We start from the raw sequence: 26,030 nt of genomic DNA on the forward strand, positions 1-26,030 counted from the left end.
TGAGTAAAACACTATAAAATGATACGTACTGTGCTTTAACATCTCTTATCTCAAACATGGTGGTTATGATTATGTTTTATTTTTATAGTATGCTCTACAATATGCAAAACATGCTTCATGTATGTACAAAACACATACTTTTCTCATAACTCACCTAGGATATAAAGTGGTATTTTTATTTTAATTTTTGATCTGTTAAAGTTCTGCAGAGATTAGACGTCCACATTGCCCAAAGCTTGGTGATAGAGTCAGAACTCAGATCTAGGCCTTCTGACCCTAGAACCTGAATCCTCTACCCTCAGCTCTGAGGTCTGTACAGCTGTCATCATCTTCTGAAACTAAAGATCATGTGATATTTTTGGATAATAAAAATTAGATATGGTTATTCATGTAGCTAGTTCTCAGACTTGTAATTTGAATGGAACTATGAAAAACTCCAGAGAAGGCAATGGCACCCCACTCCAGTACTCTTGCCTGGAAAATCCCATGGATGGAGGAGCCTGGTTGGCTATAGTCCATGGGGTCGCTAAGAGTTGGACACGACTGAGCGACTTCACTTTCACTTTTCACTGTCATGCATTGGAGAAGGAAATGGCAACCCACTCCAGTGTTCTTGCCTGGAGAATCCCAGGGACGGGGGAGCCTGTTGGGCTGCCGTCTATGGGGTCGCACAGAGTTGGACACGACTGCTGCGACTTAGCAGCAGCAGCAGCATGAAAAACTCATCATTACTTAGAAGGAAAAGTAATGCTCTATGAAATAGTTCTGTACTGTTCACTTTTAAGAAGAATCTATCCTATAAATTATGGCTTGCCTTGCCTTTGTAATTACCCTGTATAATTTTTTGCCAAGGAATTCTGGATAATTTTCAAATTGCTATTGTTAGGAAAAATGATTACCATGCATGACTTCAATGCAGAGGATGGCCCTTGGCTAGGGCCCTTTGTGACCAACTCACTGTTAGGGTATAACTTAGGTTGGCCTTTTGGACTGCCAGGCCCACTGGGTCTTTCCCAATAAGAAAGTCATGGTTGCCATGGCTCAAGGCCATTCAAAGCAAGGTCAGGCTTCTATTTTCAACTTTCCTCCAGGCTCTTCAACTAAAGCACGAGCCTAAGGCAACCATGTGCTTTTACTTATGGAGAACAAAAGAAAATAGTGCTTCTAAAGGGCTGTTGCTGATGCCTTGTTTTAGTAACACATTTTGCAGCACTTTCTTTTACCTCTGACTTTAAGTGGTATCTTAATGGGAGGTGGGCATCAGTCCTAAGTCTACATGGCCTCTGTTGGATGGGTTTGGGTGCCGTAAATGGCTTTAGTGACATTCTGTTGCACATTCATGTAAGATTTCTAGAACATGTAAGAAAAACATGTTTTTATTATCTTGCCTTCTTACACTTTCACATATGTTGCCGATATAATGATAGAAATAATAGGTGGTTGGGCACACAGGAAGAAAACAGCAGGTCACTTAAAGGGATAAAGTTAAACTATATAAACCAGTGATAATTCAAACAAAATCCCAGGAAGTACTGGATGGAAGATCTGTTGAAAGATGAGCAAAGACTAGAAGGATTTGTATAATGCTCTGATGCATTCTTTTTTGGAGGCTGCAGCTAATATTACAAATAGCCTTTGTGTGTCAGTCACTCAGTCATGCCCGACTCTGTGATCTCATGGACTGTAGCCCACCAGGCTCCTCTGTCTGTGGAATTCTCCAGGCAAGAATACTGGAGTGGGCAGCCATTCTCTTCTCCAGGGGATCTTCCCAACCCAGGGATCAAACCCTGGTTTCCTGAATTGTAGGCAGATTCTTTGCCATATGAGCTACCAGGGACACCCTCAGGAAATAGCCATTAGGAACTTTTAAGAACATAATTTTAGGTGACTGTTTCTTTACCTTCTAATAATTGTTATGTATATAGATCTTAGTTCATACGGAATTTTGCTTAAAGGCTACAGTTTAAAATTATAAAAATAAATGACAACTCAGGTCAAAAAAAGTCAGACTTGTTGAATATGCAGAGAAAATTATGTACTTAATTTTTCACTTTTAACCAACATGGTTAGAATGTTATACTTGTATCCTAAGTATATCCTATATACTTGTATAAAGTATATAGGAACTATTCCCGGAGCTCAAGTTTATTTGAGCATTCAGAAAACAATAGCATGTTTTAGAGTTGTGAGTGAGAGACAAACAGAAACAAATCATTAATAAGATTACATCAGAAATATTCAAGTTGAATCGTTTTTGTAAAGGTCCTGATTTAGTAACGTTGATAATGAGTGCATACTTTCAAATCTTCTGTGGAATTTTTTTAAAAGCTTTGTTATGATTTCTTTTAGGAATCATTGTTTTCTGGAATCCGTTCACGTTCGTATTCCTGCTCATCACCCAAAATTTCTTTAGGAAAAACTCGATTGATGCGTGATTTTACAGTGTGTAATTCAATTGAAGGTAAGCATTATTTACCATTTGGCTGTGAAAGCATTCTTTTCCAGAGTGGATTTTCAGTTAGTAAAAGTACATAAAACATATAAGAGGAGCAGGCAAGTATTCTAAATTTCATTTTCACTATTGAGTTTTCTACTCTTAGCAAAACCCTCAGCTCACTGGATATCACATAAAGCATAAATTTTATTTTGATGAAATCACAAATATGTACACACCTCTCTGCTGCCTTATTTTTTTTAATAAAATGTTTTCCTCAAGGGCAGTGTAAACTAGAATTTATTCTAGGTTCCTTATTGTGAGAACTTTAGAGAATTTTATTTAAGTAAATTAGTGATGAAATAACCCAACTCCCCAGAGGCAAAGCATTGCAAAATAGATTATCTTCATTTCTTTATTTAATAAGGAACTTTAGCAAGTTAAAAGAACATACTTGAAACACAAATAGGTATATCTCAAACAGTATTTTTTGTGACCCATGTAAACAATAATAGATAAACTTTTATACAATCAAATTTTAATTAGAATACAGCATACCTACAGAGAATTGTTGGAGAAGGCAATGGCACCCCACTCCAGTACTCTTGCCTGGCAAATCCCACGGACGGAGGAGCCTGGTGGGCTGCATTCCATGGGGTCTCGAAGAGTCGGACACGACTGAATGACTTCCCTTTCACTTTTCACTTTCATGCCTTGGAGAAGGAAATGGCAATCCACTTCAGTGTTCTTGCCTGGAGAATCCCAGGGACGGGGCATCCTGGTGGGCTGCCGTCTATGGGGTCACACAGAGTCGGACACGACTGAAGTGACTTAGCAGCACAGAGAATTGATGCTTTTGAACTGTGGTGTTGGAGAAGACTCTTGAGAGTCCCTTGGAGTGAAAGGAGATCAAACCAGTCAATCCTAAAGGAAATCAGTCCTTAATATTCAATTGGAAGGACTGATCCTGAAGCTGAAACTCCAATACTTTGGCCACCTGATGTGAAGAACTGAGTCACTGGAAAAGACCCTGATGCTGGGAAAGATTGAAGGTGGGAGGAGAAGGGGACGACAGAGGATGAGATGGTTGGATGGCATCACCGACTTGATGGACATGAGTTTGATCAAGCTCTGGGAGCTGGTGATAGACAGGGAGGCCTGGCGTGCTGCAGTCCATGGGGTTGCAAAAAGTCAGCCATGACTGAGTGACTGAACTGAACTGAACTGAACTGATACCTACAGAAAGAAGTACATATTATAAGCATGTAGCTTGATAAATTTTCAAAAGTGAATTCAGATAAATAAGTAGAATAGTTGTGGGCAACTCAGAGCTGCCCTTATAGTCTCTCTTAGCTACTATCCCAATTGTTAGCTGAATTCTGGAGTGTGATTATTTAATACTTTCTGTTCATAGTGTATTACGTAATAATTACATTTAAAGGTGTTATTGGGAAGTATTGATGTCAGTCTGTAGTATATAGTATTATTACAAATTTTTTGTCAGTGTATCAGATAATGCCTTTTTTTGGTCTATTAGCTATCCTTAAGAGTCTTAGAGGACTCAGAAAGCAAGAGATGTACTTAAGTATTCTCAATATTTGGAATATTTAAAATAGAACATATTTTACTCCTTTTTTCTTTCCTTTTTTCTTATTCTTGCTTTGTTATATTGCCATTATTTTGCATTTTTATGCTGTGTGGAGCAATATTGAAAGCATAATCCTTGTGCTTGGACTTGCCATTCTAAAACAGTGACTCATGAATGGCTTCAGTCAGTATTTGCTGAATGAATATACTGGACAAAATGCATAAATCACAAAACAAGCGCTGCAAGGCATTTTTTTTCCCCTTTTTCCTCCTGGGATGTCTTTTTGGAAGAAGAGAAAACAACACTGATACAAGTGTCAGTTTTGATTTTTAGAATGAAAGATGGAGAGAAAGGACTAAGAAAAACAAGGATACAACTACCTTGAGGGGACAGGAGTAGACGATGGATTGAATTTGCCCTGGATTTTTTTTTTTAATACCATAAGTCTGTCTAGGATCTCCAGGTCCCCCTGACCTTAGCTTAGGTTGGGATTCCTTTTAATGGCAGCTTGGATACCTTTTCACTAATAGTCTTAGAGATGGCGAATTAACTTTGTGCTATAACTATTTGGAAAACACTTAAGTTTTCTGTGCAGTGTGCAAAATGGTACCTTTGGCTTTTTGTCTCTAGTATCTCTGATTGTTAAATTCTGACAGTTATGATGTTTGAAATCTCAGATGACTGAGGGAAAAATTGAAGTTTGTAAGGGAAGGAGCCCTGATTTATGAGTTCTTTAATGAATAAGGAAGGGTATTTTTGCTTTACATACATTCCGTAAATCTTTGCATTTGAATTAGAAAGAATAAGAAACTGAAATTAATTCCCTGTTTTTTTTCTGTGAATAAAAGCTTGTCTTTAGACAGTATATTTAAAAATAGGGCAGTTGAATGAAGTTTGATACTCCCCAGAGGTAAGAATTACAAACAGGCAATTTAGGTTGAGGTTACACACTAAATGTACAAAGATTCCAATGAATATTCTTCTATGGTAGCAAACATTTGGGTTGATAACATTTAGGTCAGTCAAAATCATAGGACTGCGAAGAGTAAATTAACTCTTAAGGAAAAAAGAAATAATTTTAACGTGTGTGTGTGTGTGTGTGTGTGTGTATGATCACAGCACATGTGTGAAAGCTTGACTGCTTCAAAGATGTGTTCTAATGTTTCATTGTTCAGTCTGCTTGCTGCTGCTGCTAAGTCGCTTCAGTCGTGTCCGACTCTGTGCGACCCCATAGACGGCAGCCCACCAGGCTCCCCCATCCCTGGGATTCTCCAGGCAAGAACACTGGAGTGGGTTGCCATTTCCTTCTCCAATGTATGAAAGTGAAAAGAGAAAGTGAAGTCGCTCAGTCGTATCTGACTCTCGCCCCCGTCCATGGGATTTTCCAGGCGAGAGCACTGGAGTGGGGTGCTGTTGCCTGCTTAATCAGGGGTAAATTGACATGTGTGTTCTTATACATCCTCCGTCAATGAGTTCTGAGTCCCTCTGAATTTTTTTCTATTTGAGCAGAGTCCAAGTTTCTTTTTCCTCAGTGGAAAACTCCTGTACATGAGCTGTAATATAGATACACAAAGATAGGATGGTCTTTCAGTCTTTTTTATACTTATTTGTAATGTTCTGTCTTCCTTATCATTTCCAAAGGGTTACTTATGATAATTTCTCGTGCTTTTTTTTGGTTCTGTTTTTTTGAGCCCAGAGTGCAATGGTGGCAACTTTACTATGTAATGCTTTATACATGAAAGAAAATTCACTATAATTCCCTTTGGTAGTTCATGGGTTTAGGTCAAAAGGAATGTTCTCCATGTTGAAATGACGATTACAGCATCCCAGCGCTCTACATTTAAGAATCTGTGGAGTGAAGTGAATGTACTTTTGAACATTGTTGTGCTCTGATGGATGGAATCCTGTTAGACTTTGTCCAGTTGCCTGGGTCTGATTCTGTTACTTTATTAGCTTGATTATTTTGGCTAAATGGCTTATTCTCCTGACATCTCAGTCTGTGTACAATAAGAATAATGCTTTCTGCCCATGACATAATTTGCAGAATATTTAATGGGAAGAAAATAAAAAAGTCTTCAGATTCTTCATTGTGGGTTTTCTACTACCTACAAGATAGTCTTGGGTTCAGCATTGAAATTCCACATTTCAGAGGACATGTTTTTCTTAGTTTTCCTCCATGTCCATCTGGTCCATTTCCCTTTGCAACCTCGCTGTGCCTCTTCACTCTCCTGGACTGTGACAGTAAAGGGCCTGTCCCTGCTGTGTGAATGTTGCGCTCCACAGCGGCCGCCCCTCCTTCAGTCTCTCTCTCTGTATATGTCCGTGTCTCTGCTCCATCCCTGTAGTAGATACTCCAGCTGGGCAAACAAGCTGGTGCTAAGCTGCTTGCAGGAATCCCCCCTTTCTACTCTCCCACCCCCAAGCCCAGTGGGGGAGGGACTCTCCCCTTGCCATAAGCTGCAAAGCACATCTCCAAACTGACTGCTCTGTGAAGGCATTACAGGTGTATTAAAACGGACTCTCCCTAGGCTAGCTTGCAAGACTCTTCTAAGCTTTGCAAAAAAGCCACTAAGATATTTATTGATTCTGTATTATGTTGGGAAACGAGTGGTAAGAATAAGGAATGAAGGGATAGGAGGGAAATCTGGGGGAGAATGGATATGTATGTGTATGGCTGAGTCCCGTGGCTGTCTACCTGAACTATCACAACATTGTTAATTGGTGTGTTCCAATATAAAATAAAAAGTTAAAAAAAAGAATAGGAGATGAAGCCCTAGTGAGAGATACTGAGAAAGGTCGAACTGGTTTTCCACCCTTCTGAAAATGTCTGCTGCCCCTTGCTGCTGCTGCTGCTGCTAAGTCACTTCAGTCGTGTCCGACTCTGTGCGACCCCATAGACGGCAGCCCACCAGGCTCCCCCGTCCCTGGGATTCTCCAGGCAAGAACACTGGAGTGGGTTGCCATTTCCTTCTCCAATGCATGAAAGTGAAAAGTGAAAGTGAAGTCGCTCAGTTGTGTCCGACTCTGAGCGACCCCAAGGGCTGCAGCCTACCAGGCTCCTCCATCCATGGGATTTTCCAGGCAAGAGTACTGGAGTGGGGTGCCAGTGCCTTAACTTAGTTCATAAAATCATTAAATGTTGCCATGTTTTGGCCTCCTCTCCATTTTCTCCAAATTAGGGAAAGTGATAAAGATATCTGGAGCAGTGCCCTAGTTACACAGAATAACTTGTTTTCTTGTTATTTGTTAACTGGTGGTATGTATAATGATAACGTAGAGTTGAGTACATTGTGTGCACTTCAGACTAACACATGACTGCTCATTCGTCTGCCTTCGTTTTCATTTTATTGTTCTGTGTCTTGTAGAGCAAAGAGCTTACAGCTTGCCGGAGCCACCGAGAGAACAAAGGTATTTTAACTCTTTCAGATTTCCTGAGGCACTGTTTGATCCATCTTTGGAAATGTTTAGCCATTGTTTTCGGTACCTGTTCAGTAGTTTGTGAGAGGTTTTGCATAAAGAGCCTGCTTGAGGCTTTGCTCCCTTTGTGATCTGCGTGGGTGTACGTGTGCCCGCTGCTCCGTTCAGTCCCTGGATGAGCAGGGCTCAGGACTGGGGACAGAGTAGGCTGGGGTTATTTTCAAAGCCAAACACTTCCAAGCACAGGACAGTGGGGAGCAGTGTGAGACCACCTGCTTTAGAAAGGCATCAGGTTCTCACAAGGTCTGTCCTCCACAACAGGAAGACTGCTGCGTGATAACAGGCCCTGGTGCCAGCTACAGAAAGGGTCTAACATCCCTGCTGCTGTCATCATGGAGTCTTGTTTAGAAGTGTTATGTTTGAAACAAAGAATAAATGATACAGAAAACGCTTTGAACATTATCAACTTTGTGATTAATATGCAGATTTGAAAGCTGTACGCCCTAAGCTGCTCTTTCCTCTAGAAGGTAAAACTGTCCTTGGAGTTAACCTTGGGCAGCCAATGAGCCAGCAAACTGGACCACTGTGTTCTGTGGGTCTTGAGAAACTAACTGTTAGGAGTCACACTGTGAAACAGCCTTGGGGTTATGTCAGACATGGCACAAATGTTTGACTTTGAGAGACCATATGAGAAGGAAGAAAATCGTTTTAATTTGGGTGCTATTAATGCTCAAACTCTGAGATCTTTTACTATGTAGATCAGAATGGACTATTTTGCTTTACATCTTGGACTGTAAGTATGAAGAAGAAAAAGAAATCTCCTTTTGTTCCTTTCTATTTTTTGGAAACCAGAATAGAAATTTTGAAACAGAGACAGACTTAGAATGCCACTTAAGCATAGGCCAACGAGGATGGCATCAGGACAATGACAGTGATGACAGTAGAGAGCAATGACTGTTGTTGGGTGTTTTCATGTGCCTGGCACCATTTTAGATGCTTTACATTTATGACTTACTTAAATTATTTACTGACTACTTCTGGAATTTGTTCATCATCCTGGTCATCATTTTGATTAGCAGTCTTCTCCTTGCCATCTTTTTAACAATTGAAGAAGTAGGCTGGGGTTATTTGACTGATTGTAAAGATTTATTTTTTAAATCAAAAATATTTTCCATCAGGAGAGGAATTTAAGACTGAGTGAGCCAATGTCAGAATCAGTTAAGTACTGACTTATAAAATGTGTTAGCTTGAATGGAGACACAGGCAGAGAACAGACTCATGGACATGGGGCAGTAGGGAGGAAGGAGAAGGTGGGATGTATGGAGAGAGTAACATGGAAACTTACATAATCGTATGTAAAATAGATTGCCAATGGGAATTTGCTGTATGACTCAGGGAACTCAAATCAGAGTTCTGTTAACAACCTAGAGGGGTGGGATGGGGAGGGAGGTTCAAGACAGAGGGGACGCATGTATACCTATGGCTGATTCATGTTGATATTTGGCAGAGACCAACACAATTCTGTAAGGCAATTATCCTCCAATTAAAAAATAAATGAATTTAGAATTTAAAAATAAAAAGTAAAAGGGCTTGAACAACAACAAAAAGTGTTAGCTTGGATGGAATGTATAGGGATCATCTCTTTCTCTCATATTCCTCATTCCTGGTCCCCGCCCCCCATTCTTTGGTCTGTCTCTGGTCTACATCCCGAAAGCATCCACCTTTCTTAGCCCTATCGCCTGGTGTATCCAGTAGAGTCGATCTTTCACCTCACCCACTGTATTCCTGATAGCTTGTTGGTTACGCCAGTATGATACCTGCCTAGACCCTAATGCTTTGCTTTGGTCATGTTATAGATATTTACTTGAGGGTTTGCCTTCTTTATTTGCCTTATTTATTTTGATCACTTAGTTTCTGGAAAAGAGTTCAGCCAGGTAAAAGGAGCCGGGGCGGGGGGCTCATTTTGGACCTTGCAGGCTCATTCCTGTAGGAGCAGACACTTCATCTATCCCAAGTCCTTAGGATTATGTGGTATGACTCAGTTATTTTATTGCCACCATCCATCTTAAATCTGATGGATCTACTACCTTTTATTTAAAAAAAAAAACTGATCTGAGTGTTCAAAGTTGAAGTCTCAACTCTGTCAATTTTCAGTTTGGAAAACTGGAGCTTTTTAAACACTTAGATGCCAGGTTCTGAAAAAAACAAATAGGTTAGCATATTGACTACGCCAAAGCCTTTGACTGTGTGGATCACAATAAACTGTGGAAAATTCTGAAAGAGATGGGAATACCAGACCACCTGACCTGCCTCTTGAGAAATCTGTATGCAGGTCAGGAAGCAACAGTTAGAACTGGACATGGAACAACAGACTGGTTCCAAATAGGAAAAGGAGTACGTCAAGGCTGTATATTGTCACCCTGCATATTTAACTTATATGCAGAGTACATCATGAGAAATGCTGGGCTGGATGAAGCACAAGCTGGAATCAAGACTGCTGGGAGAAATATCAATAACCTCAGATATGCAGATGACACCACCCTTATGGCAGAAAGTGAAGAGGAATTAAAAAGCCTCTTGATGAAAGTGAAAGAGGAGAGTGAAAAAGTTGGCTTAAAGCTCAACATTCAGAAAACGAAGATCATAGCATCTGGTCCCATCACTTCATGGGAAATAGATGGGGAAACAGTGGAAACAGTGTCAGACTTTATTTTTCTAGGCTCCAAAATCACTGCAGATGGTGACTGCAGCCATGAAATTAAAAGACACTTACTCCTTGGAAGGAAAGTTATGACCAACCTAGATAGCATATTTAAAAGCAGAGACATTACTTTGCCAACAAAGGTCCGTCTAGTCAAGGCTATGGTTTTTCCTGTGGTCATGTATGGATGTGAGAGTTGGACTGTGAAGAAAGCTGAGTGCCAAAGAATTGATGCTTTTGAACTGTAGTGTTGGAGAAGACTCTTGAGAGTCCCTTGGACTGCAAGGAGATCCAACCAGTCCATTCTAAAGGAGATCAGCTCTGGGTGTTCTTTGGAAGGAATGATGCTAAAGCTGGAACTCTAATACTTTGGCCACCTCATGCGAAGAGTTGATTCATTGGAAAAGACTCTGATGCTGGGAGGGATTGGGGGCAGGAGGAGAAGGGGACGACAGAGGATGAGATGGCTGGATGGCATCACTGACTCGATGGACGTGAGTCTGAGTGAACTCCAGGAGTTGGTGATGGACAGGGAGGCTGGCGTGCTGCGATTCATGGGGTCGCAAAGAGTTGGAGACGACTGAGCAACTGAACTGAGCTGACCTATCATTCTTTAGTTCCAAGAGTTAGATCTCCTCCCATATTGTTCTTCTCTTAGATACTGGATGGCTCTTGATGGTGTCCCAAAAGGTGTTCCAGAGAGGATTTCTTTTCAGCTTTCAAATGTACTTTTTTCTCCATTCCATGTTATTCCAAGAGTTTTGCAAAGCAGAATGCTTAAAACACAAGGGGTATAGAAATTTATGGATATATTAAGCAGTGGGTTATCTGAGAGGGTGGCTGTGAAAGTAGAAGGAAAAAAAGAGGGCCTGGGTTCCTCGTGTTATTCTGAGTAGTTGTAAGACACTTTCATTTCTGTTTATCTTTTAAACTATTTTCTGTAAGTAGCAAACCCAGTTTCACTAACTGCAGGATTTTGATGGCAGGACATACACTGTCCTGCAGGACCGAGAGGTAGCTCTGAAGTATTCCTTATTTATTTTAAATGCATTCATAGATATGAATTCTCAAGTCTAATAGAAAGGTCAAATAACTTAGTTTTCTTTAATGTGTACCAGGTAATTACATGTTATATTTAAGTGTGAGAAAGAACCTTAGAAATAATTTAGTCTTTGATTAGATAGGAAAAGTTGAAGTCCTAGAAAGTTGTCATTTTACATTTCATGCATATCTATAGCATGCTTGCTTTTGAGAAGTATTTCCCAGAGATGAATGTATTAGCCACCAACACTGACAAATGGGAAGTCTGAGGGGGATAGAGAGACATTGGTTATGAAATGTTTATTATGGAAATAGTCTGCAGAAATGTTATCTGCTTGATCTTTAATATATTCATGCTTTCTCTCTCTGTGATAAGATTAGAAATATCAGAAGATCAGACACAGTTCTGGGAAAATAAAGTTCCAGGGAAATTTTATTTTCATAGCTGGGACCATTTTTTTCCTCCTAAAGAGTGAGTCCATGGACTAGTGGAAAATAAATGATATTCGGTGTGTTCAAAGATTGGGTACAGTTACCTTTAGCTTACCTCTTATTTTGAGGGAGTTTCTGTAGTCTTCTCTCCTTTCCAACAGAGAGAATCTCAGGTTGCAGAAAACGTGACTGAGTGGGAGAGACGGAACCCTGAGGCAGATGATCTGTTTCTCAGGCTATACGGACAAAGAAATGTGTGTCTTCTGAGTATTATCTCTGTTCCAAAAATAAATAAAGTCCCAGTTTCATGTCATTAGTTATTTGGCTTCTGGGTACTAGAAAAATTCTATTAGCATGGTAAACAGGGAGATGAATGTTTTCAGAATAAAGTTGTGATTCTAGGATTTCCTTTATTTCTCCAATATTTTAATATATTCTTTTTAAAGTATTCAGAAAAGCTGAAAGAATTATATACTAGAATACCTATTTCCACCACCTAGATTCTGTAATTGTTAGCATTCATTGTGAGGTAGTTGCTTTATCACATACCTGTTCAAGTAAATATAAGATGTATTTTTGAAAGTTTCTATTCTTATCTTTAGAATAACCATTAAAGGCTGAAAAAATATATATGTTTAAATATATGTGTAATATATATACACAAAAATATATGTGTAAAATACATCTGTGTATTTGTCTATACACACACATATGTATGTATGACTCCTGGTTTTTTTGCTCCCTCTGATAAGTTTTATAAGCTGTGATAACAGGTTCTTTTTTGTAGAATTCAGGAAGAAGAATGGGATAAATACATCATACCTGCCAAATCAGAATCTGAAAAATACAAAGTGAGCCGAACTTTTAGCTTCCTCATGAATAGGATGACCAGCCCTCGGAATAAATCAAAGGTAATTAAGGTTTTATGCCTACTGTCCATAAAGCATGAATGGCTCAGTTTCTGAGCAATTAGTATAGTTTGCACTTTCCCTTTAAATTCACTTACCACAGATTTTATACACACACGTTTAAACATCTCTGTATTTCATGTGGGGCATTTTCCAAGTCATTGGAAGTACAGAGACCACGTCATCCTGGTAGAGGTTTCATTTTGGCGTTATCGTATCCCTTGGTGTGCAGCCCTCCTCTCCTGATAGGACACATAAAGACTTTGTATGATTTCTGTACGTTGGCTGGCTCTGAGCATTTTTCTCTTCTTTTTTTTTTCTCCACGTTGCTGCTGCTGCCATACCTGAAGACAAAAGGCAAGGATGCCAAAGACAAAGAGAAACTGACTCGACATCAGTTTGTCCCTGGAACTTTCTCTGGGGTTCTGCAGTGTTTGGTTTGTGATAAAACGCTCCTGGGGAAAGAGTCATTCCAGTGCTCCAGTAAGTTCTTGGGCCCCACGTGGGCTGTCTTCCCGCTTCGCCTCCCGCGAGAATAAGCATCCTGAGGGTAGTGCCATCACTCAGTGCGCTCACACAGACGTCTGTTTCTGTGCCTCCATGTGGTTTCATTAGCAAGCAGCGACCTGTAATGGCTGACTCCATACTTTTCATCCACATGTGATAGTCTCTCCCCAAACAGGCTTGCATACCTCACTGCCTACTGATGTCTCCACTTGGAAGTCTGAGCAGTGTCACAAATGTTACGTGTCCCCCTGGGGCTCCTCTCACTTCCCTCTGTGCCCACCTACAAGCTGACCCTCTCAGTTAATGGCAGTCCCATCCTTCCAGCCAAATGCTTGTGCCAAAATTATTCCTACATCCAAGCCTTGAACGTTACTCTTGGCTCTAGCTTCAAAATATATTAATATTTAGAGCCAACCACTTCTCACACCTGCCACTGTTAGCAGCTTGGTCTAAATCTGCCATCTCAATGGCTTTGCAACTGGTTCCCTTGTGCATTTACTGCAGAAAGTATAGTTCTCAAAACATCAGTCTGAGTGCGTTTGTCAAGGCATTATCCCCATGTTCCAGATTCTCTTGACACTTCCTGTCATCCCCTGGGACAGCCAGAGCCCTGACAATGGCTCCCAGGCCCCCATGGTCTCTCCTCCCGGCCCCTCCCCGACTCCTCCGGTTCAGTCCCTCTGGCATCTTTGCTGTTCTTCCAGCATGCCAGGCTCCAGGCGCACTCCTGCCTGTGGGCTCTCCTGCATATCCCCCTGCCTGCAGAAGTCTTGCCACAGTCAGCCGATGGTTTGCCCCCTCACCTCCTTCAGGTCTGCTCAGATGGCACCCCTTAGTTAGGCCTTTCCTGACCACCCTTTGCTTGGCTTACTTCCTGTCCCCCTTTCCTCTTTCTTATCCCACTATAGCATTTCACATCATCTAACTTGCTGTCTGTTCTCTGTATCAATTTTATTATCTGTCTCCTTCACCAGATTATAAATTCTACAAGGGATGGGTTTTTGTCTGTTGATTTTGTCCTCTGCTATGTCTGTAGTGCCTGGAATAATGCTTGCATAGTTCAGTTCAGTTCAGTTCAGTCGCTCAGTCGTGTCTGACTCTTTGCGACCCCATGAATCGCAGCACGCCAGGCCTCCCTGTCCATCACCAACTCCCAGAGTTCACTCAGACTCACGTCCATCGAGTCAGTGATGCCATCCAGCCATCTCATCCTCTGTCGTCCCCTTCTCCTCCTGCCCCCAATCCCTCCCAGCATCAGAGTCTTTTCAGTGAGTCAACTCTTCGTATGAGGTGGCCAAAGTACTGGAGTTTCAGCTTTAGCATCATTCCTTCCAAAGAACACCCAGGGCTGATCTCCTTTAGAATGGACTGGTTGGATCTCCTTGTAGTCCAAGGGACTCTCAAGAGTCTTCTCCAACACCACAGTTCAAAAGCATCAATTCTTCGGCGCTCAGCCTTCTTCACAGTCCAACTCTCACATCCATACATGACCACTGGAAAAACCATAGCCTTGACTAGCCGGACCTTTGTTGGCAAAGTAATGTCTCTGCTTTTGAATATGCTATCTAGGTTGGTCATCACTTTCCTTCCAAGGAGTAAGCGTCTTTTAATTTCATGGGTGCAGTCACCATCTGCAGTGATTTTGGAGCTCAAAAAAATAAAGTCTGACACTGTTTCCATTGTTTCCCCATCTATTTCCCTTGCATAGTAGGGGCTTAGTAAATATTTGTGGAATGAAAGAATAACTCAGTGCAAGAGAATTCAGGCCCAGGCAGATGAAATACATTTTGTGGTACTTGTTGGTGGCCAGAATTCAGGAGACATTTTGGAAGTGGCATGGGAGTACACAGGGAGGCGAAGAGCAGGGGAAGATTATATGTAAAGTTCTTCAATAAATTCCCAGAAAATGATTAAAAATGTGAATGTAGCCATTCACATTGTCTTTAACATGCCAGTTTCATTGCATGTTTGAATGTTGCTTTCCTTGGGGACTTGATTTCTTTCTTTTATGGGACCTGATGTAGCATCAAGCAAAAAGAATAAAACTACTCTGAAAAATAAAGTGTGTTCATTTAAAAAATAGCACCAAGCAGTCTAGCTGTGATTTACTTTGCTAAATTTTTAGAAGTTTGTGGAAAGGATTGTTTGTGGATTGTTAATGGCTTGCCTCCATGACTTCCCTGGTGGCTTAGATGGTAAAGCGTCTGCCTACAATGCAGGAGACCCGGGTTCAATCCCTGGGTTGGGAAGATCTCCTGGAGAAGGAAACAGCAACCCACTGCAGTATTCTTGCTTGGAAAATCCCTTGGATGGAGGAGCCTGGCAGGCTACAGTCCATGGGGTCGCAAAGAGTCAGACACGACCGAGCGACTTCGCTTCACCACACTTGCGTGTCAGCAGCCAGTTTACTGGCGTGATGGCACATGCTTCATCAGTTGCGACTCCTTTCTTCTTCACAGGGTCAGATCCCTTCATCTGACCCCCAGCCACATCTCTGACCTTTTTGTCCTCTCATTTTTATTTTTTTTTTACTAATTAAGAAAATTAAAATTGATTGATCTATTTGTATTTGGCTGCACTGGGTCTTCATTGCTGGTGTGGGCTTTCTCCCGTTGCGATGAGTGGGAGCCACCCTTCCCTGTGGTGCACAGGCTGCTTTTTGTGGTGACTTCTCTTGTTGCTGAGCACAGGCTCTAGGGTGAGCAGGCTTCAGCAGTTGCGCCTTGCGGGCTCCAGAGTGCTGGTTCAGTGGTTGTGACTCAGAGACTTAGTTGCTCCACAGCATGTGGGATCTTCCCCAACCGGGAATCGAACCCATGTCCCCTGCATCGGCAGGTGATTCTTAACCACTGGACCACCAGGGAAGCCTTCTCCTCATTTTTAGATGAACTCCTCAAGTTGGGCTGCCTCCACCCACTGCTCTGGTGTCCGTTCCTGCCACGTCTTCCTCAATGATCGGATTTTGACCTCTGTCCCTACTGCTTAACAGAAGTCCTCTTCTGGATGGAAACACGGAGTCACTTTCTAGTCAGTTCTGAGCATCTTGCCTCGCTACTGTTCTCAGACTCCCTGCTCTCTCTCCTGTTTCCGTGTCTATTGTCCCTCCATGCAGAAGGATGTCCCCTTTTCCAGAGCACACTGCTCTTCTGTCCATCCCCTGGATGGTCTCCTTTGCCCTAACTTTGTGTGCCCTCCAAACTTGGTTCTCAGGCACTCGTTCTTTTCTCTTTATTGTTTCTAAGTATAGTCACCCATATTTTATTCTAAAATATGGTATTTAGACCTGTTCTTCCCAGATGAACATCGTTATACCTCACTTGCTACTTCCATATTTCCAGTTGCCTAGGGAGGCTGAGCCCCCATGTAACTTGTGGCCCTGCTTGAGAATTATGGCAGAGCTACCGTATAAAACAATACTGTCCCCATTGCATCCCATCTGTGGGCTTCGTCTAGAGATTTTCTTGTCTCCCAGACCAAGGTGTCTGAAACCGACCTCACAGTCCACCTGCAGAAGGCTGTTCTTCCTGCTGGGTTTGTGATGCCAGCTAGAAACTTGGGCATGTTAGTCTTAGCTCCTCCTCTTTCTGTCCTCCTAGTCCATGCGGTCCCTCTTCCATTTCCTTTCTCATGGTTCCTGCTCTGGTGGCTTCTCATCAGCGCTTCTGGGCTCTTGAGAGCAAACTGTGCTCGCTTCCCCTCTCTCCAGTTGCTTTCGCGGTTTATCGTGGGCACTCTCGCCACCTTCGTCTTAATGAAGTGCTGCTTCCATCCACTCATGTGCACTTGAGGACTTCTGTGTTTTTCTGTTTGATTGGACTAAGCTGAGGTTCTTCAGATGTGTATTCGGTTCTGCCTGTGAATATTACTATATCTAATCTTGAAAACACAATATGATATAAAACAAATAATATAAATATTCAAAATCTTGTGGTGTCTGTATTCTTCTTTATTAAAGCCTGAGTTGCTAGTTTTCCACAAATATTTCTATAAAATTCTCCTTGTTTATAAATGGACTTCACTACTTACATTTTGATGTTACATGATTTGATGCACAGAAGTTTACTAATCACAGCTTCACTGCAAATTTAGCTTTCATAAACTTAAAATTACCCTAAGGCAGTTAAATGCCTTTTATAAGAATTTTACATTGTCTAAAATTGATATTCTCTTGACTTTCTTTTTGTTTGTATTCCTCTTAACTATTTCTGTGTTGTTAATTTGAGGTGTGTGTCTTTAATTTAGCTATAGGTAATTATAATGTAACTGAGAGAACTTGCTTTATATTAAGCATTTTTTCCTTATTTACATTTAATTTTACAACGTCCACTATCTTTCATGGTTCTTTGCTGTTTTCCTTGATGTCTGGTTTAGACCATATAGTGTTGGCTTTTATCTTCTCCAGGTATTTGGCAAGGTAGACTTTTTTAATATTTACTGATAATAAGTATTAATAAGGAGCTGTGGAAGGCTTATAACTTAATACTCTTATTTCTCTTATAGTTACTCTTTCCCCACCCCAGCCTCTATGAGTATACTGAATTAATTATTGTCATTTTTATAATGTGTTTCATCTTTTAGGAATAATTTTATGTTTCAGTAATAATTAGCTATTTGTATTCAGTTCTGTGTCTCTACTTATGGTAACTTTGAAGATGCGGTACTCTGGTTTGGTGTCAGTGCTCACTTTTGCTGTATTTTTCCTTCAGTAAAAACTCCTAATTTTGATTCTATTTTTAATAGGCAGTAGGATTTCAGATAATTTTTTTCCCAAGAAGTTTATTGGAATAACCTGTTTTCTGAAATCTTGTGTATCTAAGGTGATATCTTTGTTTCACACAGTAGCCAGTTTTATCTGGCTAGATAAATTCTTCAACCAAACCTTTTCCTCTGCAGATTTACCAATACTGGTCCCTTATACCTAGGCAGTTAGTATTATACTGAGAACTTTTAACTTCTTTAAGAGGACTTTTAATTTTTTAATCATACAGATATTGTTAGAATGTGTCTATTAGAATAGGTGCCATTTAATGGTTTTTTCCTAGAAAACAGTAAGACTTTTTTATTTGCCTTTTTTGGGTTCTTTTTAAGCCTTATAAAAGTTTTTGTCAGTTGTAGCTGTCAGTTGTCACTTCTGGTCTCATCTTTTTGATTTCTTCCTTGGAGAAATGTGATCTGTTATCTGGCATCTTTGTATGAAATCTTTTGTTTGATAATTATATGCTGCATTTTCTCCACGTTCTGGAGAGAATCTTTCAAGTTTAATTTCATAGTACTGCTTTGATGCTTTGTCACATCGATTCTTCTCAATTTAGCTTAAGTTCCACTCTTGCTCTTTTTCTTCCTTGAAGAGCTTTCTTGTCCCACAAAGTTCCGTTTGCCTCTCATCCTGTTGGCCTGTGGTCAAATCCTGTATTCCCTACATGACCTTTGGTCTGTTTTGTGTATCTCAGGGAGGGCACATATCTGCATTTTTCTTCTTTTTTCTGGATTTTGGAATATTCAGTGGCTCCCTCTTGCTGTGAATTTTCAGTATAACTTGGTTTGGTGGTCTCTCCTAGCTTCTCGTTTTTCCTGTCTCATTCTCTTGTTCTGGGGTGAGGAGGAAGTATCCCATTTCAGTGATTGCCTGCAGGGCCAGTTCGTGGACAGCTTGGCTTCTGCTCATTGGCCACTGAGGTGTTGACTAGATGCCTCGGAAGACCTGCAGGGGGAGGAAGAGTGTGGGCTGAGTGTCCTGCTCAGTTCTCAAGGGGCCGCAGCTGCTGTCCAGTGTGGCTTAGACGGAATTCAGTGAGAACGTCTCCCCTTCCAGAAGGATTTGTCTCGTGGAGTTTCTGATAAACCACAGGCTCCTCCGTCTGTACACAGCGTGTAGGGGTGGGGGTGGATGGGATGAGGGCGTCTCGGTGGGCCAGGTGGAGTGGGAGGGGGGAGAGGGCAGGAAGACATCAGTCTGGCAGCAAGCTGTCCCCATGCAGGGAGGTCTCTGAGCCTAGCCTGTGGGCAGGAGAAGTGTTCCCTTCCGCCTTTCAGTGAGGTGAGGCCACATTGTTTCATGAAATAAAACGTAGGCAAGCTGCTAACTGTTCTCTTTAATTTGGTTTCCTCTGATTAGTAGGAATTCTCTCAGAGCCCGACAGTGCATTTTTTTTTCTAGGATTGTAGTGCGTTTTCCTTTCTTTCCGTCCTGATAGGCATTTCCCTCAGTGTGTGAGTGGGCAGTTGCCAGATGTAAGAGGTCCCTGATGAGTAAAGGGTGTGGAGAACTGCATGAGTTCTCAGGCAGAAACGGAAGTGTGTGTCACGCGTAGTTTCAGCTGACGTAATCAGTAAGACCCTGTGCAGAAGGGGGAAAATATCTCCAAGGAAATTAAAATATTAACAGTGTGTTCTGCTCCAGTGGTGGGACAAGAATGTGGTTTAAACATGTTTTCTTTCCTTTTTAAATTTTCTAAGTAGTTTTAATGTTTACGTGTTATCTTTATTGTTGTTGTTCAGTCACTAAGTCATGTCTGACTCTTTGTGATCCCATGGACTACAGCACACCAGGCTTCCCTGTCCTTTGCCATCTCCTGGAGCTCGCTCAAACTCATGTCCATTGAGTCGGTGATGCCATCCAACCATCTCATCCTCTGTCGCCCCCTTCTCCTCCTGCTCTCAGTCTTTCCCAGCATCAGGGTCTTTTCCAGTGAGTTGGCTCTTTATATCAGGTGGCCAAAGTATTGGAGCTTCACCTTCAGTATCAGTCCTTCCAGTGAATATTCAGGGTTGATTTTCTTTAGGATTGACTGGTTTGATCTCCTTGATCTCCAAGGATTGTTACTTTTATAATGATCCTTAAAGGCATGATGTAGCCTTATGCATTTCACTTTGCAGATTAATTTAAGTAAGATGGACACTTTTCTCTCTTCTCCAGACTGTAATGGAAACGTACATAAAGTCTGTAAAGATGCTGCCCCTCCGTGTACCAAGGTAACGTGTCAGCCCGTGTGGATACTACATGCTTGTGTGTAGCTCGCTGCTTCAATGTTATCTGTTTATATTTTTAGATCTACTATTACTGTCTCAATTTATTTTTAAAATGGTCATTGTAATGATAACACATGCTCAAAGTGTATACTTATTCACTTAACTATGCACTTGTAGAAATAGAGGGAACGTTCTGTTTTTATTACATGATATGGGTGGGTTAGACTTTCTGTCAGGACCTACTTGGTTTACCATTGCAAACCTTGTGAGTATGGAAATGAAGTTTAGAGCACTAACTCTCAAATACCAGCCCACATCAGAGTTGCCTGGAGGGCTTGTTAAAACACAGATTTCTGGGCCCCTCTCCCAGAATTCCTGATGCAGGAGGTCTGGGGGGGTTCTGAGAATGTGCCTCTCTGACGTGTCCCCAGGTGACGCTACTGGTCCTCAGACCACGCTGTGAGGTGTGCCGGACCAAACACTGAGGAGCGTTCGCAGTGTCTGGGGGTGGGCTTGAGCAGATGGAGGGGTTTATCGTCACGGTCCTTTGTCTCCCACTGGAAACCCAGGCCAGGAGTGCATGTGAGTGAGCACGAGGCCCCTTCAGAGGGAAGTGTGCGGTCTCCAACCCTGTGTTATTTGAAACACATGTTTTGTCGGGTCACAAAGTCGAGGGTAACATTTCAGTGCTCAAGGTCGCCGTGTCCTGTAGCTGGGAGGAATAGCCTGGAACAGAAAGAACAAGTAGGAAGGAGATAGCGCTGCCGTGACTCCTCTCTGAGCCTGGGTTGGAATAGGAGCTGGAGATTTGCGGTCCCCTCAGGCTTTTACCAAAGCCGGGCTCTTGCTGAGACCTGTTCTGGAGGCACACCTCCCTTACAACAAGTACATCTCATTGTCATAACACTTTTCTCTTGGTTGCGTTTTATGTCTTTTGCTTTGAATTCCTCTTTGTGTGAAATAAAAGAACATGAAAATGGCAAAGATAAGAAGCCTGTTCTGTTTAACTGTGGACGTTCTTGTAGTCGAGTGGTGCTTTGATCTTTCTTTTTGTGTTTCTCATGTTCTTTACAGAAATTCCAAGAGAAATATAATAAGAACAAACCACAGACCATCCTTGGAAGTAAGTAATATGAAAAACGACAAGAACTTTTCTCCATTTCATACATACCACACGTTCCCCGTCTCTTTCAGTTCTCCGATTGGCCCAGTAATTCCTCCTTTCATGGCATATGCTGGGCATGTTTTCTTGTTTAGTCACTAAGTTGTGTTCGACTCTCTTGTGACCCCATGGACTGTAGCCTGCTAGGATCCTCTGTACATGGGATTTTCCAGGCAACAATACTGGAGTAGGTTGCCATTTCCTTCTCCAGGGCATCTTCCCAACCCAGGGATTGAACTTGAGTCTCCTGCCCTGGCAGGTAGGTTCTTTATTCTGAGCCACCAGGGAAGCCTCATGCTGGGCAAAATTGGCATCATTTTTCTTGACAAAGAAAGCAAGAATGGCAGAAGCTCTGGCAACGTAGTAGCCTTTGTGCTACATGTGCTTTATGATCCTTTAGATTAGGGAAGGCTGAATGGAGGTCGTATTATGATGTTGCCTCAATTTTAAGATGCACATTAGTGTAATAGGCACTATTGATAACAGCCTCTTGGGGGAAAGATAAACACCATATTGAAGTGAAGTGAAAGTTGCTCAGTTGCATCTGACTCTTTGCAACCCCACGTCCATGGAATTCTCCAAGCCAGAATATTGGAGTGGGTAGCCGTTCCCTTCTCCAGGGGATCTTCCCAACCCAGGGACTGAACCCAGGTCTCCCACATTGCAGGCAGATTCTCTATCAGCTGAGCCACCAGGGAAGCCCAAGAAAACTGGAGTAGGTAGCCTGTCTCTTTTCCAGTGGATCTTCCTAACCCAGAAACTGAACCAGGGCCTCCTGCCTTGCAGGTGGATTCTTTCCCAGCTGAGCTACCAGGGAAGCCCGATCACTACATTAAATGTACATAATTTTATGTTTTCCTAGCAACAGCACATATTTATCTTGACCAATACAGAAGATATGCTTCTTAAGAATCACAAGATTAGGATAAAGTCCTCAAATTGAGAATCTATAGATTCTTATCAGTCTCTGTTATTCATTATCAGAGCAACCTGGTACCTTTTAGTAGCCAGCCTGAGGCTGTGATTGCATCAGCTCCATTAGAATGACAGTTGAAATTTCAGGGTAGACCTGTGTTTTGTTTGCATGTGGTTAAACTCAGTGATTCTGTTTTTTCTTGAATTATACATGGTTGAAATTGAAGTAATTGTCAGCCTTTGACAGTCTTTACATTGCATGCAAGAACCAGACAGACCATTGTCCTGCGTTTGAAAATCCTTTGATTTGACGTGAGAGATCTCACAGTTTCTTCTGCTTCACATATTACATAGCTTGCCCTGTGGCGGGCACTTTACGTTTGTGGTCACTTTTCACTTCAGTGCTGCAACAGTGTGATCCGTGTTTTAGAAGCCATTTGAATCAGGGTTGTTAGGGGAGTATGCAAATTGATGGCAACGTGTGACTGCATGTGATGTTACCCAAGGGAAAATTAGTGCAGGCAAGTGTGACATTGGTCACACCCCTGCTTCTTCACCAGAAGTCCCTTTGACCTCAGCTGGAAGACACTCCTCAAATTCGTAAGGTGAAACATGAAAATAACTAAAAAGCATTTTAGACTTGATAGAATACCATCTGTTCCTTCTCTTGACTTAGGAGTCGTGAGAATAAAATTAAATCATACACGTGTAGAATCCTTTGTAATGTCTTAGGTTTCCATATAAGTCTTTTTCCCCCTTTACTTGAGAAAGGCATGTGCTAAGCGATCATACAGGATTGAAATATTTTCGGAGAGTCACTTTTAATACACATCAAATGCAAATGTTTAGATGCCCATCCCATTTTAAACTGACCAGAAAGGTACTGAAGCATCGTTTCATTTTTTGATAAGTGAGAGAGAAGAGCCCCGCTTGGCTTGCAGGTTTCATCTGCCTGCCATTCTTACAGCGTAAAGAACAGACTCCCCAGCATCATTCCAAGCCACTGATGTGCTCTGTGTGTGTGTGTGCTTGTTTATATACGCAGTGCGCATTCTCGTGACAGTGCTAATAGCACCTTGTATCTGTTTACAGCTGGCTCTGAGGAGTGCAGCAGGATTTTATGGGCAAGCTGCCCCCGTGTTTCCCCATTCCATCTTCTGGTTTGTTTGTGGAATCCCAGCTGCCCCCAGTTTCTCCACGTGGGTATGCTGAAGCAGGCCTGAAGCCTGGTTCCAGGAGGGTGTGAGCTGGAAGGGACGTTTCCAGCAGGTGTTGGGATGTGGCCAGGAAACTGGTTTCAAGGCTGGGCTTGCAACACGTTAGAAGCCGCCGTTGGAGTGTTCAGCTTTCTGGCTTTTAAGTGACGACCTTTACTCGTTGCCCTCTTTGGAAACATCATGAAGTGTCCGTTCTGATTTCCAGATTCTTCGTTTCGAGACGTCCCATCGCCTGGGCTCTCTCTGCACCCTTCCTCCTCCATGCCTATCGGGTTGCCAACCGGGAGGAAGGAGATGGCAGGGCAAGTGCATCCCTTGTCCAGAAGTGTCCCAGGCACCACCTTGGAAAGGTAAGGCTTGCTGTGGTGTGACGCCTTGCGTTCTCAGCGTGGCAGCCTGGGCTGACTGTCCTCCCTGCCCCTCCAGCTTCAGGAGGCCGGGGGCATCCTTGGAGTCCGAGAATGATGGCAGCACCTGGAGAAGCAGGTCTCACTCTGACGAGCTGTTCCAGCCCATGGGCTCGTCCCCCTCCACGGACTCCTTCTTAACGGAAGGTGAGGAGAAGATGCCTTTGTGCTGACATGGGTTTCTGTGAGCATTTGCTGAAAGGGATGTTTTCCGAAGGACATAAGATGGAAGCATTTTTCTTTTATTCTGTTTAAGAGAGTTCTGTTTCATGGTGTCTCTTTGGTGCAGGTTCTTCTGATAAAAACAATGAACACTGAGCCCCAGAAGAGACTCCCAGATAGTAGCCAAGGGAACATGATGTATTTTTTAAAGGGACATACTCTCCAAAGAATGTCATAAACATCATGAAGAGAAAGATGTTCTTTAAAATTTTTTTACAGCTGTTGATGAATTGGAATAGGATCATACTTTATATATATATTTCAGTTACTTAAGACTGGACTTGTCTGGATCTCTAAGATATTTATCCCCTTGTGTTGCCTCCTACTTCTGGGGGAATAAAAGCATTTTTTAAAAACATGTTTGTGGAGAGGACAATCTGGGGAATTGCTTGCTGTATCCAAGCTATATTAATAGGCAGAGGAAAACCCAATGAAAGGAGAGGAGTGGTGAGAGAAAGGGGTAGACTCTTCCCCATACATCTGCTTATTCTAAGTCCATTGTCATCACGTTTGTACTTCTCTGAGCTGGATTCTCTCTGAGGGGTGCTGTTCGGACAAGTAGAATTTAGTTTTCCTGAAGGGGGTATGTGTGTGTTGTCAGATTCTCTCAGAAAAATCTGTACTCACATGTGACTCACAGCCTCGTACCCTGCTTCATGTTTATATTGAGGATAGCAAGGCAAGTGAAGAGCAAACCAAGTGGACACGTACAAGATTCAGTGTTGAGCGAACAGTGCAGAGTAACGTGGGGCGAAAAATCAGTGAGTTCAAGGCTGTGTGAGCACGTGTGGACTCTGCGGATGACCAAAAATAAAACTCAAATAGAACAAGCCAAACAAATGAAAGAATCTTTTTTTTTTTTTTTTTGCGTATACACACAGAAGCTGTTAATACCTGATTCTGCTTTGCTTTTCATGCGTAATCTGGACCATTTCACTAGTTTGGTTTCAGTTGTTTCAATTCTGTATCGCAGTATTTTGGCTTCGTTGTTTCTATGTTCATAGCGGGTTTCTTTAGGGTGATGAATCTATAAACGTAGGCACTTGAGAAGGTCTGTTTGTGTTACACGTGTTCACCCACTTTAGCTTTTCTTTTCTTAATGGATGTTAGATGTCGTGGATTCTTCTCTGTGGAGTGACCTCAGCGGCGATGCCCAGGAGTTTGAAGCGGAATCTTGGAGTCTGGTGGTGGACCCTTCATTTTGTAGTCTGCAGGAGAAGGATGTCATCCAAAGACAGGATGTCATTTTTGGTAAGCATTACAATCATGGTCTCTGGGTTGCAGCGGTGTGGTGCAGAGACAAGACCATGGATTCAAGCTGGAGTTCAAATTCTGGTTCTACCATTTCCTGGTCACTTAGTCTCAGATATAATAATAACTCACCTGAAACTCAGTTTTTCCTTTTGTAAAATGGGGATAATGAGGCTCAGGATCAAAATGTTGTGAGGCTTGAAGGAGGCCTTGTACATGCTTGGTACAAAGCAGATTTGATTTCTTCTACCCTTTTCAAGTTGAATTAGGCCTGATCTCTACTCGTTTGCCTCTTCTGTTGTAAGAATCACAGAGAATGTTCGCATTTTTAAGGTGGGTAGTCAAGGCTGCTGCATTTACGGCCTTGTAGTTTGCCTGCACACACCAGGGACGGTCACTCACGAGATGCAGTGGGACCGACAGCACCTGGACTGGTATCACGTGTGATTGTGGGTGGCAGTGTTGAGGATGGGGTTCAGTTGTGGGAGGTTTTACGATTTCATGCTACCTGGGGTGAAGGCAGTCTGAATTAGGGAAGGTTAGATGATAGAGTTGTTAGGAAAAAATGAAGCTTAAAAATTTTTCAAGTATAAAGTAGATGTTGGAAAGTGGTTCCAAGAAGGCACCTTAACTTTAAATATGAGCCTAGCCCTTAGTTTTCACTAATCCTGTGTGTGCAAAGCACTACAAAGTCCGGTGGTGACTAGGGCCCCTTCTCCCCTGTGTGAGATGGTTATGCAGGTCAGATGAGCCGATGTGTGTGCATGCTGTGAAATCAGTCTAAAGCTGTGTAGGAGGGAATTTCTTTGGAAAGGGTGGTTCTGTCCCCTTTAGTATTTCCCATGCAGTTTGTTATATT

At 42.1% G+C, this 26,030-nt stretch overlaps 1 protein-coding gene across 22 annotated transcripts in view; it reads left to right on the top strand.

Moving 5' to 3' along the window:
* The window catches only part of ARHGEF28 (Rho guanine nucleotide exchange factor 28), a 342,857-nt gene that overhangs the window by 240,501 nt on the left and 76,326 nt on the right, over positions 1-26,030 (top strand). For 18 of the 22 annotated variants that reach the window (XR_015148969.1, XM_086362143.1, XM_086362150.1 and 15 more), the window contains 9 exons: positions 2,350-2,461; positions 7,388-7,430; positions 12,401-12,524; positions 12,872-13,004; positions 19,945-20,000; positions 21,072-21,120; positions 23,497-23,641; positions 23,718-23,845; positions 25,031-25,171. Coding sequence is in view for 21 of the 22 variants with exons in the window: in XM_086362143.1 (XP_086218269.1) it covers positions 2,350-2,461; positions 7,388-7,430; positions 12,401-12,524; positions 12,872-13,004; positions 19,945-20,000; positions 21,072-21,120; positions 23,497-23,641; positions 23,718-23,845; positions 25,031-25,171 (931 nt within the window). In the remaining variant the exon portion in view is untranslated. The remainder of the gene's footprint in view (positions 1-2,349; positions 2,462-7,387; positions 7,431-12,400; positions 12,525-12,871; positions 13,005-19,944; positions 20,001-21,071; positions 21,121-23,496; positions 23,642-23,717; positions 23,846-25,030; positions 25,172-26,030) is intronic. The other 4 variants (XM_086362153.1, XM_086362136.1, XM_086362139.1 and 1 more) reach the window with 1 other exon arrangement.

Source organism: Bos grunniens, chromosome 20 (genome assembly GCF_055505025.1).
Source record: "Bos grunniens cultivar Pamir isolate PY7600 chromosome 20, Bosgru_T2T1.0, whole genome shotgun sequence".
Taxonomy (NCBI): domain Eukaryota; kingdom Metazoa; phylum Chordata; class Mammalia; order Artiodactyla; family Bovidae; genus Bos; species Bos grunniens.